Below are 17,721 nucleotides of genomic sequence, written 5' to 3' on the forward strand. Positions count from 1 at the left end.
AGAATTTCTGACCAAAAAATCATAAGGCTATTGTATATAGCCTTATGATTTATATATTGTATTGTAATTAGACATGCTAAAACAGAATTTGGTTACAATAAAACATAAGGTTGGAAAAATAAAACATTTCATAGGGCCCTAAACATGTAATATTTGTTCCTATTTTTGTAAGAAAAACATTTTAATTATGATTATAATTATTTATTTCATTATAAATAGGAAAACACTGAATTTGAGACACTTTTAATAAATTGCTGTTAACTGCTGTATAAGTAATTGCTGTATGAGTGTCATGATTTCAAATTATTACACATGCTTTTTGATTAATAAAATTTAATTTAACCATTAAAAAGGAGTCCAGAAAAAAAAAAAAAAAACGTAAATCTAGGGAAAACACTGTACTGTATAAAATTTATATTCAAACTGAAAGCATAAATCTAGGCTAAAGTTTTCAAAGCTTTCAAAAGGCAAAACTGTGACATTTCATTCACTGGCATCTACAATCGGCAGCTTACTTGCCGGCAACCCGCCAAAATAAAAACTTGCTGATTTTAAGTTTGAAAATTAAAAATTAAAATAATTCAAATTAAAAATAATAATTAAGGTTCAAATTATAATAGTAACAAAAATAATAAAAATATTAGCATTTTATTTTTAAGTTTACTATAAAATAATTGTATTTGTATTTAATACTCCCTTTTTATTTTAAAATAAAATAGTATTATCACATTTTATTATTTAGTTTATTATTTTATTTAAAAAAACTAAAAGTGCAATAATATTATCACTATTTTTAATTTATTTGTTTATTGTTATATTTGATGGGTCACACCATGTGCCGCCGTGTGAGAACCAAACCAAATCTCCAGGTCTCATAAGAGAACCAGGCTGAAAAACGTATGTGCACCCCCCTGGTTATAAAGTTAAAGTTATAAGGGAGGTACACACTCCGGTTTAGTCAAACTAAACACTCTGAAAACAAGGAAGTCCACATCTTCTATCTCTCTCCTGGCAGGTTCATGTAAGAGACATGCTTATATGAATATGTGCTGGAATGTCGAGGGGTGACAGTGAGCTGTGAATTCTGACCACGAGCTTTGCATATTTGGGGCCTTCGAAAAGTATAAAAGCTTTTTCCAGTGGCAAGCAAAGAAAGCACTAGAGCAAGTAAAATAATATAAGGCAGGATAAAATCCTATTTGATGCACCTGATCAGCCAAGGATGGTAAATCAATAATAACAATTCTTTTTTAAAATATTTTTTATTTGTTTTTAACATACTGGGAACCATTGATAGCATGTACAATATTCTACAATCGTAGGTATGAAAACAAGATTTTACACAGTCATCATTGAAAAATAATTATTTTTATAATCAGCATTTTATTGTCAGTAATAATAATAATAATAATTTATAAGAATAATCAACCTCATGACATTAATATTATTATTACCTATATAATAATATAACATAACCCATATAATAATATAACCTTTATAACAACAATAATTATTACTATGATTATGAAGTTGAATATTGTAAGAAAATCTTATTACTCTCATTAAACTCATCCATTTTTTTAAAGATCTAACTGCAGTCTCTCCCTAAATCAATGCATTGGTTGGTAAAATAATCATTATTTTATTCTCAATATTAATAATAACAATCATTCACTATTGTTATTATTATTACTGACAACAATTATTATTATTGTTGTTAATTTTATGAGCTGAATATTGTTAGACAATCTTTACTTTTATTAAACTCAAATAATTGAAAGATTATTCTAATCTTTATAAATAATAAATAAAAGAAAATAACTGCATTCTCAGCTAAATCAAAGCACTTCAGTTTCAAGCCTGCCGATTCAATTTGACGCTGTCAAACTTGGTGTCAGTAATCACCATGCTGAGTCTCTCGACATGACATTAGCTTGCACTTCAACCAAATGCACCAAGTAAAATGAGCAACAACCACATTGCAAGCATCCAAATTAAATCTTTTGACCTCACTATGCAGATCTGTATTTCACCGTATGAAAAAGAGAAAAGATCAAATGCGTGTCTAATCACTCGAAAAGCAGTTTGTGTAAACGCCACATCTTTTCCACCTGTCTGGTAAACTAACCCATATATCTGAGCAATGTTTATGCATATGGTTGTTTAGATCAAGTAACCTCTAGCTGGATCAGCCCCGCCACATGATCTTTACTCAACAACAACAAATGTAAAACACGAACGCATTCCAGTTACCTGTTTAGTCCGTTCTCCTCTTAAGTTACAGATGCTCGCTGAACTTTGAGAAGGCTTGGAGGATGGTGTTTGCTGGCTAATACTGCCAGACGGAGCGATTAGTTATGCATTCAGTCAGATGCAAATATTTCTACAAGCCCAGCGCCTACGACTGAGCTTGCATTTGAGAGGTAAGTGGAGAAAAGCGCAGTTCATCTTATTCTGACAGAATAAGTCCGTTATTGTGGTGCTATGTGTCCGTTAAACCTTCCAGTTGAAGCCTAGCTAAGCTAACGAGGTTAGCGGGCTAATTTCAGTAGCTATTTTAAAACCAGGACGCAGTTTTTCTCCATTAAACTCCGGGTGTTGACGATAAGCTATTTCTTTATTCCCTCCCGGAGCTGCAGTGCTGCTGTCGTCCAAGTCAAATGACAGCATGTTTGTGTGTTTAATTCTCGCGTTGATCTCTCCCCACCGCCATTTTCATCCTCGAGCTACACAAACAAACAGGAGGATCGCTCACGTCACGCAGAAGGTGCGCGACTGCGCTGATCTCTATGGCATAGTTTGAGGCGGTTGCTTAGCGACGCATGACTTGGAGATCTGATTGGTTACGCAGGTTTGTGTGCGATTGAGGAATCACTGGGTTGCGTAGTGTATGGACGTACAATGACGAGGCCCAACAGTGTAGGCTAGAGCAGTGTTTCTCAACCAGGGGTCCGTGGACCCCTAGTGGTCCTTGACATAAGGCCAGGGGGTCCGTATAAAGTATGAATTTTTGTATAAATTTTGTATATTTTGACATGACATGTTCCCATGAAAGAAAAATCCAATATAGCTGATGATTAGGCCAAATACTGGACAAGTCAGCTAACTTGAATTATACTTGACTGCATTTGGTCCTCACAAAGACACAAATGATACGGCTAGAGCATAGATGTATATACGTAGACGCCAGCGACTATTTTTACGGGCCGCTATACGTATCAACTTGACGTCATTCTATGAAGGTATTTTTGGTGCAAAACAACTGACGCTCAGTTGTTTTGCACCAAAAATACCTTCATATCATTCACCATAGTAATCACTGAATATTCGAAAGATGCCACAATCCTGCACAGAACGGCTCAACGGCTCTGTAAGAACCTACAGTATGGTGAATGACGTCAAGTTGACCGTTCCAAGATGGCAGTGGCATCTACGTGCCTGGAGCCGTCGAATGGGGAATCTATACATATCTAGGAGTTAAACACCCTAATCTGTAGGAAGATCAACAAGAAGGTCTTTTTGTACGCTATTGGCCAGTTGTGGTTACTAACTTACTCCATCTCCCTAAACTTGTATTTTGAGTGTGATTCATTGCAGAAAACACACAAGATAAAGATACATTTAACTTGAATTTAATTTGTTGTTGTTTTTTTAAATTTACAAAATAATTATCTTTAAAAAAGCATCATATGACCCCTTTAAAACTTTAGTTTGACTATCCATAAAATATATTTCAGATAGTTACAATTGTAATTCGGCTAGTCATAATTATAATTTGACTAGTCAGAATGATAATTAGAGATATCTGCATTTATAATTGCACTAGTAAGAAATCTGATTAGAGATATATCTAAATACTTTATGACTAGTCAAAACTCCATTGAAGATATCTGTAATTACGTCATAGATATCTTCAATAGACGCGTCACATATACGCAAAGGTAATTAGAGATATCTCTAATTCAGTTTCGACTAGTCACAATTATATTTTAAGATATCTGAATTGTACCTGCTCCTAGTCGATTCTGCTGATGTGTGACGTGAGACTAAATTTACTCAGCTCCTCCCAGAGCACCTCCCTGCCTAATGTTTCGTGCTAACTGCTAACAACATATATAAGTCTGCTTTTGTTGTCACGGAGAGAAAAGCTACTGGATAAAGTGCTTCAGGGATTATTAAATAATATCTGGATGCAGCCATATGTGGTAAAAGGTCTTCAGCGTGCATGTATGTATAGCTCTGTGATTTTAATTGAACCATGGTGCAAAACAGAACTAATGTTCAATAAATGCAGAAAACCGCAAACTGCTCGACTGAATTTATTTATTATATATTTAGACATAATGGAGAACAATGGAATTATACAACAAAAACATGAAAAATAGTACAAATAAATGCATGACGGACAAGAACGATGCTTCATAATATCTCGCAATTCTGAGAAAAAAAGTCAGAATTGTGAGGTAAAAAGTCGCTATTTGTTTATTTATTATTTTTTTATTTAGTGGCGGAGCGCTTCCATAGGAAGTAGCCCACAAGGTGGGAGTATTGTATTGTATTAAAGCAAGAGATCCATGATGATGATATTCTGCTGTGTTCAATGATGAGCGCCAATGTATTCTTTTAACATTATATCAAATGTTGCAACAGCTGACATGAGGCCTATACAAATCCTTAGCTACTGATTTTACATGTGTTCGTTTGTAAATAAAGTCTAACACAATTTAATCCACAGCACACACGTCTCAACATTACGATATAGAAAAGGACAAAAGCCTATCAGAGTCCTCTCTGTATAGCCCACATGCTCCAGCTACATTTTTATTTCCATACTTTTGAATTACTTCTGTATAAAACAGTTTAAAATGACCTAAAGACGCAGGACCTTTATTATACAACTCTTAGACAAAATGACGGCTGACAACAGTTTCCAAGGTAGGATTGATTAATAAAATGTTTAAGGTGGGGCTAAGCAAAGGTGCATTTGCATGCACATTTTAGATATCTATAAAGGAATTTTGACTAGTCACATTGTTAATTCCAGATATCTACATTGAAATTCTTCCTAGTCACAAAGCTAAATGCAGATATCTCCAAAGAAAGATCTAACTAGTCAAAAATCAGATTGAGATATCCATAATTAAATTGCAGATATCTTTAAATGAGTTTTGACTAGGAAGAATTCCAATTCAAGATATCTCTTATTAAGTTTTGCCTAGTCAAAAATCCAATTCAAGATATCTACAACTGTAATTTGACTAGTAATAAATTACTTTCAGATATCTACAAATGTATTTTGGATATCTTTAAGAAATCATGAATTAAAGATATCTGCAATATGATTATGACTAGTCAAACACCAGTTAGAGATACCTTGAATTATAATTTTTACTAGTGTTAATTCAGTTAGAGATATCTCTAATTTAATTACCACTAGTAGAGTTGTAATTTGAGATATCTCTAATTAGAGTTATGCCTAGTACAAAATCAAATATAGATATCGTTGATTACAATTTCTACTAGTCAAAACTCTTTTGTAGATATCCGAAAATATTTTCCAATGGAAGTCAATGGAACAATACGACTAGTCGTAATAGCATTGTAGATATCTCGAATGCATATAATGACTAGTCATAATCACATTGTAGATATCTTAATTCCAATTACGACGAGTCAAAATTGCAGAATAGATAACTGGAACTGGAATTTTGACTAGTCAAAACTAAATTATGACTTGTACAGCAAGGAGTATTTAATGCTAAAATGGCTTGCCATATATCTATGGGCTAGAGAGCGCGGTCGCTCAGGGTATGGGGGCCTGAACACCAGGGGGCCCCCTTGCTTTCAAAGATGATTTAATTTTAGTTTCGTTTTTGAATTTGGCCAGCGGTTATGAAAACATGAATGATAATTTATTTTAATGCGGTGCACTGTCGCCCTTTCTACGTAAAAATCAGTCAAATCATGTAATGTGAATGTCGTAGTCTTGCTCGAGACTAAAAAAACCAGTTGAAAGTGAATCGAATTTACAGCGATTCGAGACGGAGTGAAACAGACAAATGCGTTTCATTGATTCGTTCATAACCATTCATACCCCACTCCACCACAGATATCATATCACTTTCACAGATATCAATAATTCCAAATTGTGTATTGAATTAATTGAGTAAATATGAACGCAGAGGAGAAATCCAGAGGGAAGGAGAAAGCTTGATAATTTTGGCCAGATTGAGGATATAAAAACAGGCCAAAAATAAAAGCAAAGTTAAAAAAGTGTGAATGTTTGATTAACACCCTGCAGACCGGAGGTGGGACAGCTTATTAGACAGGAAGATTTTTTGTTATGACGTTGTCATCATAATGTAGTACGTGATCATTTTCCTATTTGCAGTAAAGTGGGAGTAGATATAGCTCAAAAGGTGGGGGAAAGAATACCAAAGTGGAGGTTTAAATCAGCCAACTGGGATAAGTATAAGGAGGTATGTGAAAGCAAAATGAAGGAAATTAGTAATTTTATGATAGATGTCTATGTTTTTAATAATAAAATATGTGAGGTTCTTCAGAGTACAGCTGTAGAAGTAATAGGTAAGAAGAAGGCAAGCAGCAGGAGGAAAGCTGTGCCATGGTGGAATGAGGAGTGTAATGAGGCAATTATAAGGAGAAATAAAGCCCTCAAGAGGGTAAGAATGTCACTTAACTTTAATGATTTAGTTTATTATAAAAGGGCACAGGCTATAGTGAGAAGAGTAATTCGGACTTCTAAAAGAAATTATTGGAGGGAATTTTGTAAAAGTATTGGTGAAGACATTGAAATTAATGAAGTATGGAGTATGATAAGAAAGATGGGAGGGATACAAATAGATTGCAACATACATGGTTTAATATATAATAATAGACAAATTTGATCTGAAAGCGGAAAAGCAGAGGTGTTTGCAGAAACATTCGTTAAAGTGCATAGTAACTCAAATTTATCAGAGGATTTAAAGAAAAATAGGGACCAGATTCTAAGTAAATAGCCTAATTTATTGGAGAATAAAGGACCACCTGGATGTACGTTGGATTCAGAATTAACCTGGTATGAACTGAAAAAAGCGCTTGCAGGGGTTAAACAAACTTCTCCAGGCTGAGATGACATCCGTTATGAGATGGGAAACCATCTATCAGAAGCATCATTAGATTTAATCTTGAGCCCTTTTAATAAGGTTTGGGAGTCAGGAAAGTTACCAGCTGACTGGAAGCATGGGATTATAATGCCAGTTGCAAAACCAGGCAAGGACCATACGCAGCCAACTAACTACAGGCCCATAGCTTTAACATCTAATTTGTGCAAACTGATGAGTAGACTGGTATATGTCATTGAGAAGAAAAATGTCTTATCACCATACCAAAGTGGTTTTAGAAAAGGGCGTAACACAATGGATACTTGGAATCTGAAATGTTTTAGTCGGGGTATTTTTGATGTTGAAAAGGCCTATGATATGATGTGGAAAGAGGGACTTTTAATTAAATTAGATTAAAGGAAGAATGTATAACTGGATCAGGAATTTCTTGTTCAATAGAACTATACAAGTAAGAGTGGGTATACTGCTTTTTCTCAGATACATACAATAGAGAATGGAACACCTCAGGGTAACGTTAGCAGTCAAATTCTGTTTAATTGAATGATTAATGACATTTTTACAGTTTACAGATTGTTGTATGCAGATGATGGTGCGTTGTGGAAAAGTGTATGCAGACTGCTGTTAATAATGTAGAGAATTGGGCTAATGAATGGGGTTTCCGTTTTTCTGTAGCAAAAACTCAGGCGATATGTTTTGCTAAAAGAAGAATCAATTCTACAGTTAGTATTAAAATGTATGGACAAGAGTTGGAGCAAACATCAGTTGTTCGTTTTCTAGGAATATGGATGGATTTGAAACTGAATTTTAAAATCCAAATATCCAGAAGTTGGTGGACAAATGCAAAAAGGCGTTAAATGTCATGAGATGTCTAGCGGGAGTTGATCGGGGAGCTTGCTGACAGTCCCTTAAAAGAATATATTGTGCTCTGATAAGATCGGCTATTGATTGTGGTAGTATAGTATATAGCTCTGCATCTAATACACAACTTTTATAATTAGAGGCAATACAATCACAAGCAATGAGAATTTGTTGCGGAGCTCTTAGATCATCCCCTTTATCAGCAGTTCATGTAGAGATGGGCGAGATGGTTGATCCATTGGTTGGCACCGGCCCCCCCTGAAATTTGGCTGGCCACCCCAGGTGCCCCCCCCCTACCAGATGTCTTGCCATAGGCTTGTTTTTAGTAAATTTCTAATTTTAGGCGGTTTCTATAGTGTGAGCTTAATGACAATGTCGAGAGCGCATAATGTTACGGTGATCCATGTGCGCGAAGACGAATCTCTCCACTCCCAAGCGGATTTCCTTCACTCACACAAAACTGGACGTGTGCTTTTAACATACATCGTTCCGCAAACAATGGAGATTGTGACAAATGTGGGTTAGCAGAAACTGTAGAACATGTACTTATAAAATGTGAGGCTTATGAAAGAGAACGTTTCCAGCTAAGTCAAGCTTTAAGATATTTGGAAATAAATTATCTGTCACTCCAGGTTCTGTTAGGAGATGGACCGCTATCGAGAATTAGTTTATTATTATTATTATTTAAAGGAAACAGGATTGATTAATAGGATTTAGGATGCCGGGGTTTGTTGTGTTTTTTTTTTTTTTTCTTGCAAGTAGTTCTTGTTTCTAAACTTCCTATCCATTGTGAGCACACTCCTTTCCAGTAGGTGGCGGGAATGCACCTTTAATTTGCTCGCCAACCGCCATTAAATCCTAAAAGAAGACGAAGAAGCCACGTCATCTCCGCGCGACAGCAAACGCGATGGCAGAGTCAGGGTGCGTATTTGGACTTTACAAAAAAAATCCTAAACAATCGGCGATGAACATCTGAAAGTTTCTTTCATATTTTTCATTTTTAGTACTTATGGGATGTCGTTACTTTTTTATTATAGTTATTTTTTTACGGATGGTGTGTAAAGAAAAGTTTACGGGGGTTTAGTAGAGCTTGTTTTCACTGGAGCTACAGCCTCTCTGAACTGATGTCAGAGGCCATATTAATACTCCTGATAAGTCCTGTTTGTTTTCAACTCTTCTCTTTAGTACTAACAGTTTTTTTGATACTGTAATGTGTAGATATTTGTTTTAGATGTGAAAATGCGGAATTTGTTGTTGTGGCGTTAAGGAAGTTGGCAGTATGGAGAAAACTTGCTCGAGTTTATTTGCATTAACGTTATGATATTCAGCATTAGTTTTATTTAAAAAAATGCACGTTTATGTCTTTTGACCTCACGATCCCATATGTGACGATGGCTAGAGAGGTAGTCGAGGACGCATTGTGATCGGATCTGCCATGTCCACACTAGTGTTACGTTCGTGAACGAATCGTTCTTTTTGAACGAATCTTTTTGGTGAACGAATCGTTCTCGTTCACGTAATCCATTGACTCATATTTCTCGTTCACTTAAATATCTCCCTCCAGAGCAGCGCGGCGCTATTGGCAGCGCATGCGCAGATCAGTGAACCGGGTAGCTCTGTGGACTGTTTCATCCTGTGTTGCCAACTGCTTTCAATTGAAAGTAGCTAAAACTGGTAGCTAAATGTCACTAGATGACATCACAATGGCAAATTCACTGATCTATATAAAGATGAATGTAGATCAGTGGGCAAGATGAGAACTTAGATAAGGTTTGGCCAAGCAGTTGCTATATTTGTCCCTAAACTGTTGAAAAAAGTCTCAAAAGGGGCGGGGAAGTCACTAAATCTAGCTACAAAGTAGCTAAATTGGCAACACTGGTTTCATCCTGTCAAAGAATGACTAAACCTCGAGTTTGAGATGTGACGGAGCATGTGATTTGTTGAATGTAGTGAACGAATACGCCCTTCACTGAACAAGTTTCTTTTGAGTCTGAACGAGATCAAGAGATCATCTCGTTCGTGAACGAGATGACCGAACTGATACATGTCGTTCGTGAATGAAATGACTGAACTGGTACATATCTCGTTCGTGACCGAAATGAATGAGAGTGTACCGGGTCAGTCGGCCATTTAGCATGTCAGCAACGATCAGCAATCAGCAGAAAGCGGATGCAAAGCACAGTTATAGGTACTGTGCACATAAACTTGTTTATATATTCATATTTAGCATACAGAACATAACTCAACATTTAATCCCCGATTTATGAATGTGTAAATGTCTGACCAAACAAATACAAATGTTAGTTATGCAAGAAAACCTTGTGCTTTGGTCATCTGAACAACTTATTTAGACTTTATCTATTTAATGAGTAGATTATGCACATGTTTTAATAAAGCCAAATCATTTTGTTTTGGTAATAAGTGAATACGTTCGTTGACTTAAGACAACAGATAAGACACTCTTTTTCGCCACCTGCTGGCGTATTTATGTAATATGAAGAAATCTCTGAACGAATCATTTTGGTGAACGAACTGAAAATGAACGAATCTCTTGAAAGAATCAAAATTTCCATTATAAACAGAGTTTTTCCTTCCGTTTTTAAAAAAATCTCTGTCCACATGAAAACGCAATCGTATGCTATGAAGCACTGCCAAGAGCATGCCAAACCAACAGGTGGCGATATAATCTTAACTGTAAAGCCATGTTTACGGGGAAGTCGTGGCCTAATGGTTAGAGAGTCGGACTCGTAACCCAAAGGTTGCGGGTTCGAGTCTCGTACATGTTGGCCAATCAGAAGCCTGAAGAAGTCTCCAGTAGGCGGAGATAACAGCGCAGGCGCCGACGTCACAACCCAAAATCTCCTCTGTTTCGTTGTCTACACGATAACTCTGCAACTGGAGTTTTTGAAAATCTTCACCCTGGCAGGAGTTTTCAAAAATGTTCGGTTTCAATGAACTGGTGCTGCGCTTGCGTGTGGACGAACAGCCTAATCGCGTAGAACAAGCTGCGGTAGGGCTGCACGATTAATCGCATGCGATATTTAACGCGCATCTTGTCAGAAAGCCGGTTCTGTAATCAGCGGTACAGAGCCGTTGTTCACTGACGAGCTGCGCTAAACCACGTTCATATTCGCGCGATTTTTTGCGCTGCTCATCAGTGAACAACGGCTCTGTGTAGTTAATGCTGCTCAATGTGAAAGCCCGCAGGTGATGGAGATTTACGCTGATTACAGAACCGGCTTTCTGACAAGATGCGCATTAAATATCGCATGCGATTAATCGTGCAGCCCTAAGCTGCGGTTTTAAAAATAACCGCGTTCGTGTGGACCGTGATCTGCTTGATCAGATCACGGTGATCGCATGTTAATGCCAAGTGTAAACGCAGCCGATGAAGCGCTTAAATCTGACTTTATAGGGTTTATGCTGGACGTCACATAATAGCTATGGGCTTTTAAGGTTATCAGCTAACCTGTGCATTTTGACTGTTGGCATTTTATTTCATTTTAATATTCATTTCATAGTGACATCGGTTATGCTCCACTTTGGTACATCCTTTGAAGGGGTTAAACAGCTCCATATTTAATGTACAAAAGATCAGAACCGGACAATAATATATGTAGATTAGGTACATTTGTATGTTTTTAATAAGTAACTAACAACGTTTCGTTTACATCAGTGGTTCCCAATTGTGGTTCTGGAGAACCCTCAACACTGCACATTTTTTTTTCATTAATGAGCTGATGAGTTGAGTCAGGTGATTAAGGAGAATGTGCAGCTTTGGGGGTTCTCCAGGACCAGGATTAGGAATCAATGGTCAACTTTTGGTAACCACAGAGCTTATTTTACTCATAAATTGAAAAACCCTGTTATAAAACCCCATAGGAAAATCTTGAGGGAATCCAGGGTGAATTAGTCTTCTAGGTTTTGATGTCATTCATTCCTGCAGAACTGCAAAGCACAACATCAGAGGAGTCTTAGTAGAAAAGTTAGGTGGAGATTTTTTTTTTTGTTGTTGAATTATCAACAGCAATATGTATTTAATATAAAGACAACAAACAAAGTGAGTTTTGCTTATGTATGACATGACATTTAGTTACTTTGCTGAATTCCTTAAGGGGGTTTGTGGCAAAGTTTAAAAACAATAACAATTCCTATCATAATGCAGGTGTACTATGTACTTGGGGTTATATCGAAACAGAAAGTGCCCAGTTTTAAGCATATCTGTCCTTTTTATTTTGTACATTTAGAATGAATTCTTAATAAAAAAAATTGTGCATATTTAATGTCTTTTGTTCAGAACCGAGAAAGTAATCAAGCTTGTTCCTGAGAATCTTCTCAAGAAACGCAAGGCGTACCAGGCTATCAAAGCTACTCAAGCCAAACTTGCGTTACAGCAGAAGAGAAAAGTGAGAATTCCTCCTTTGTAACCTGCTGTTATAGTCCAATTATTGCTTCAGAAAAAAATTGAAATTGTGAACTTCACCAGGTCCAAAAAGGAATTCCCTTGAAGTTTAAGCGCTTGGAGGAGTTTTTGAAAAACAGCAAGAGGAGGAATCGAGATGAGACACGACTCGCCAGACTCAAACAGAGACCTCTGCCGCCCATGCCCCCAGCAAAGAACAGCCTGGTGTTTGCTGTCCGCATCAGAGAGTATGGTCAACTTATTCATCATTCATAATGAGGTTAAAGGGGTAGTTCTCCCAAAAATGACAATTCTCTCGTCATTTACTCACCTTCATGTTATTCTACACCTGATGGAACATAAAGTGCATTAGACTCAACCAACATTCATTCTGTGGACAAAACCAGTAAACAATTGGTCAAAATATCTACTTATGTGAAATGATTGAAAGTAAGATGAATGAGTGAAATAATTTGAATTTTTGAGTGAATTGTACCTTTCCACATCTGCTTGAATATGTTTTTAATTTTCTCGCATGATTGCTTGTTAGGATCAAAGGCGTGAGCCCCAAAGTGATGAAGGCCATTCAGATGCTGAGGCTGAGGAAGATCTTTAGTGGCACCTTTGTGAAAGTCAGCAAGGCTTCTATAAAAATGCTTAAGACAGTGGAACCTTATGTTGTGTGGGGGTGAGTAATCATATAATGGTCATTTAACATGAAAAACATCTGAATAGGTTTTAAAAACACCAGATCTGCAGATTGGCTTTGACTTTCAGCAACTATTGTTGACTCATCCACACTAAATCAGGACAAAAACTGAGCAAAAGTCATGTGGAATATTCCAGGTTTTTAGATGTATTTTTTTTTATTTAAAGAGCTGGCAGTGTTCTGTCTTTTATTGACTTTCACTTGTTTGATTTATTGTTGTGATCTCTTAACAGATATCCCAATTTGAAATCAGTCCGTGAGCTCATATTAAAAAGAGGTCTGGCGAGGATTGACAAGAGAAGGATTCCTCTGACCGACAATACACTCATAGAGCAGCATCTCGGTAAGTCATTGACATGGTAGATGCATTTCATTCAGTGGGAGATTGGGCATTTTGAGGTACCTAACAAAACGTTAAGAATGAACTTTAACAAGCAAAAGGATTCATGTAATAAACTTTTGCATGGAGGTTTTTTTTTTGTTTTTTTTTTAAACGAGGCAGTGAACCTGGTAGCAATCCTTTGTGGAAAATGGGAATTTGTGTAAATATTCGAAATGCACAGAAGTAAAATAAATTCTTTGATATTCTGTGATGGTATAAGTGTCTAACAGTCTTTCATATTCATACTGACGATTAAACATTTTAATGAAATGTATATTCTGAACGGGTTTCTTTTGTTTGTATCTCAAGGACAATATGGGATCATCTGTTTGGAGGACCTTATTCACGAGATCTATTCTGCTGGAAAGAACTTCAAGGTGGTAAACAACTTTCTGTGTCCGTTCCGTTTGTCAGTACCAAGACATGCTGCTAAAGACAAAGTTGGACTGCTGAAAGATGTTGGTGATCCTGGACCCAGAGCCGAAGACATAAACACAATCATCAGGAAACTCAACTGAGCTAACAGACTTTTATGGACTGCTGTTTTGTCACCATATTTCCTTGACTGTAAAGGTTATTGTCTATAATTTTTATTAAACGATTGAAAATTTCACACTTTTTTTTCATAAGCTTTTTTGAAAATAGGTTATTTTCAGAAGTAATTATGTACCTATGCTCCATTCCCTTTTAGCGGTCACACTAAACTTTTCGTTCTACTGACTTCCATTTGTACATATGTGAATTTGGAAGAGCAGAAATGCAAGCTCATGTGAAGAAGTTTCGCATTTCTTTGTGTTCCAAAGTTTAAGTTTGGCGAATTCTGACCTGCGAATTTGTATCACATGAAAACATGTGACCAACAGAATATTGATACGTCACGGCATGACGGTGAAAGCATACATTTAAAACTACTTAAAAGTGGAGAAGGTTGTATGTTTTTACATTTTGGGTTTATTGTTATGTGGTGAATTTAAGTTTTTAAAAGACGCTGCAGCGCCTGACAGCATATCATGACAGTTGCAATGTATGAAGAAATTTTGTGTGCTCAAAGTTTAATGTGACCGGGGCTTAGCTTCATATTCATACTGAAAGCTTTTGAGGGTCAAGGTGAAGCGCTCAAAAATAACATTCAAAAAAAAATTCAGGAAGGTAGGAATTACATTAATTATAAGATAAAGTAGGAGTAATAAATTCTGTTGTCTTTATGGAAGGGAGTAAAAGAATCACCAGATGTAACTAGTCAATGTCAGTCTACCAATCACACTGAAGCAAGGGCTCACTTGTAAAGTTTGACCTTGTCAATAAACATGATTTTGCAGTGTGACATTACACTGCAATTTTTGGGCTATGCAGCACCAAAACTATGGAGTTTTTTCATGAGTGAGTTATTTTATTCAAAACCAAAGAAAAGATACTTAAAAAAAAAAAAAAAAAAAAAGATTAGTAATAATATTTAAAGAGAAAATAATTATATATATATTGTTATACCTTTATTACATCACATTATCACATTATTATTTATAAAGGATGAGATATTTGGTTTTCAAAGTGCCTATTGTATTCTGTACATTACAAACATGTCTAAAATAAAATAATTACAAACTTTTACTATATATATATATATATACAGCGGGTAAAAGGAAGTCAAGTCAAGTCAAGTCTGCTTTATTGTCAATTCTTCCACATGTACAGCACATACACACAGAATTGCTGTTGTTGAGCCATGTTTCCGTGAACACAAAAACACAACAGTCTCTTACAGTCCTCTGAGTTGAGCGTAGTAGTCGGATGTAGTCCAGTTTATTGTCCAAACAGCGTACGTTAGCCAGTACGATGGTGGGGATAGCTGGCTTGTGTGGGTTAGCCGCTAGCCTAGCCCGGATACCTCCGCGCTTGCCCCTCTTCTGCTTCCTCTCACGCCGCTTGTGGCGCCTCCGCTGTGGGCGAGATGCAGTAGTGGGGGTCGGTGATGGTGTGGGCCTCCGGAGCAGACCGGAGTATTGAACACCACCATTTTTCTCAGTAAATATATTTCTATGGTTCTGTTGACATGAAGTTTTCACCAGATGCCGGTAACAATCCAGGTAATCCATGCATACAAAGAAAACAAAACAAATAAATTCAGAAATTAAGTTCTGTGTAATAAAGTAGAATGACATGGAAAAAGTATTGAAAACATGAAGGAAGGGAGGTGCAAAAAGGCATGAAAAGCCAAGACACCAGCTGAAATCTAATCAGTCATCATCTTTAGCTGAAGTCTATCAGTAATTAGAAAGCAATCCTGCCCCTTGTCAGCGGAAATTAATATTAGCTGGTTCAGTCCCAACTGATGGCCTATAAAAAGGTGTCTCATGAAACAACGTGTCACACAAGAAACATTTCATGATGGGTAAAAGTAAAGAGCTTTCTCAAGACCTTCGCAACCTTATTGTTGCAAAACCTGGCATTGGTTACAGAAGGATTTCTATACTTCTGAATGTTCCAGTGAGCACTGTTGGGGCCATAATCCGGAAGTGGAAAGAACATCATTTCACCATAAACCGGCCGCCATGACCAGGTGCTCCTCGCAAGATTTCTGTGAAAATAATTATCAGAAGAGTTGTCTAAGAGCCAAGGATCACTTGTGGAGAGCTTCAGAAAGACCTGGAATTAGCATGTACAATATAAAGTGATTCTTCTTAAAGAGGCAAACAGACACAGGAAGTGCTCGTGATACCAAGTTTTAGGCATTGTTCACATAAAGCTAGAAAGGGAAGGAATAAATAAAGAGAAAGACAAAGTTTTTTTTAAATTTAGGATGAAGTCAAATAGCGTCGAAAGAGATGAGTTTTCAGCTGTCGCTTGAAAATTGTCAGAGATTCAGCATTCCAGATAGGGGTGAGAAGATCATTCCACCAGCCAGGAATGGTGAACGAGAACGTTCTGGAAAGTGATTTTGAGCCTCTCTGTGATGGTACCACGCGGCGTCACTCACTAGCAGATATTTACTGAGAAAAATGGTGATGTGTTCAATACTTATTTTATCCGCTGTATATAATGATAGTAATTTGACTTTTGAGTCATGAGTTAGTTTTTTTAATAATGCTCTATTCAAGAACAATAAAATGAGAAATATTCATTCAAAAGTAAAAAAAAAAAAAAAACCTATAACAATAAACCCTTAATAAACCAGTGCCAGAGTACAATACAATAATAATAATAATTAGTAATGTTTTACATAAGTAATAATATTGAAAGAGAAAATAGTTTTATATATATTGTGATTCCTTTATTACATCACATATATGTAATAAAGGAAAATAGTTTTATGTATATAAAAGTGCCTATTGTATTCTGTACATTACAAACACACACACACACACACACACACACACACACATATATATATAATAATTTTGTAGGCTCTAATATATTTTTTACCTTTAAACTCAATAAAGCTAGAAATCATATTTAAGTCAGACCATTTAATTTTGTGAATGTGAACGTTTCTCATTAAAATACGTCGTGAGTGAGTTTTTGTTTTACATGAATGAATGACTGAATTATTAATTTTAATTTTCAACATGTATAACACATTCTGAGAGTTTTTTCCCCCTCGGGAAGTACGGATGATCACTTTATGAGAGCCGCGAGTGAGGTAGCGGCATGGTGACGTTTCAGCGTGACGTCGGAAGCACATGTGTATCAACTAGCCTTCCATACTATGGAGCGGCAACCTTTACTGTGATGTCAAGGAGAGTAGGAGAAGGGGTGGTCTGAACCGAGACTGCTTTAAGCCTTTCTCCATTCATCACTCGTTATTCATCGGATGAACTCTGACCAAGGTAAGATAATACATGATGGCTGAGCAGAATGAATGATAAGGTCGCTAAAAGGCACTGCCTAAACTGCCAGAGCACATCGCGCGCGGCAGCCTAGGCAGCTTCGTTGATTACAATGGGAGCGTTCTATTTATTTGCGTCGCAGCGTACACAAGCGTATGTTCTGGTGGGTAGCGCACGTTTTGCTCTGTCGTGACGAAACAGTGTCACCCTTTTACATCAGTATGTAATTTCCTTCAGGCATCGCGGTATTCTCCGCAGCTATTGCATGTAAAGGACACAGTCATCCAGCTACGTTGTAGCTGTCGGATGCAGCTCTTCGTAGATTTTCTTTACATCGGGTGATATCTATAACTTATCTAACTATGAATATTCGAAGCCTCTCTCTCTCTCTCTCTCTCTCTCTCTCTCTCTCTCTCTCTCTCTCT

General features: G+C 36.7%; 3 protein-coding genes across 3 annotated transcripts in view; 2 read left to right on the forward strand and 1 right to left on the reverse strand.

The window, feature by feature from the left end:
• LOC107689458 (nuclear receptor coactivator 1) overlaps nt 1-2,720 on the reverse strand; it is a 70,136-nt gene extending 67,416 nt beyond the window's left edge. Inside the window, exon 1 of the mRNA XM_016487454.1 lies at nt 2,254-2,720. The gene's annotated coding sequence lies outside the window, so the exon portion shown is untranslated. The remainder of the gene's footprint in view (nt 1-2,253) is intronic.
• A 6,070-nt stretch (nt 2,721-8,790) lies between these two features.
• On the forward strand, nt 8,791-14,085 carry rpl7l1 (ribosomal protein L7-like 1). The gene is made up of 6 exons (XM_016487449.1): nt 8,791-8,900; nt 12,277-12,385; nt 12,466-12,629; nt 12,932-13,069; nt 13,324-13,433; nt 13,782-14,085. Exons 1-6 carry the CDS (start codon nt 8,887-8,889, stop codon nt 13,988-13,990), a joined length of 744 nt encoding a protein of 247 aa, XP_016342935.1. The 5' UTR covers nt 8,791-8,886; the 3' UTR covers nt 13,991-14,085.
• Nucleotides 14,086-17,133: 3,048 nt separating this feature from the next.
• slc5a6a (solute carrier family 5 member 6a) overlaps nt 17,134-17,721 on the forward strand; it is a 27,597-nt gene continuing 27,009 nt past the window's right edge. Inside the window, exon 1 of the mRNA XM_016487450.1 lies at nt 17,134-17,296. The gene's annotated coding sequence lies outside the window, so the exon portion shown is untranslated. The remainder of the gene's footprint in view (nt 17,297-17,721) is intronic.

This window comes from Sinocyclocheilus anshuiensis, unplaced genomic scaffold, assembly GCF_001515605.1.
Source record: "Sinocyclocheilus anshuiensis isolate Anshui unplaced genomic scaffold, SAMN03320099.WGS_v1.1 scaffold1480, whole genome shotgun sequence".
In the NCBI taxonomy this organism is placed as follows: domain Eukaryota; kingdom Metazoa; phylum Chordata; class Actinopteri; order Cypriniformes; family Cyprinidae; genus Sinocyclocheilus; species Sinocyclocheilus anshuiensis.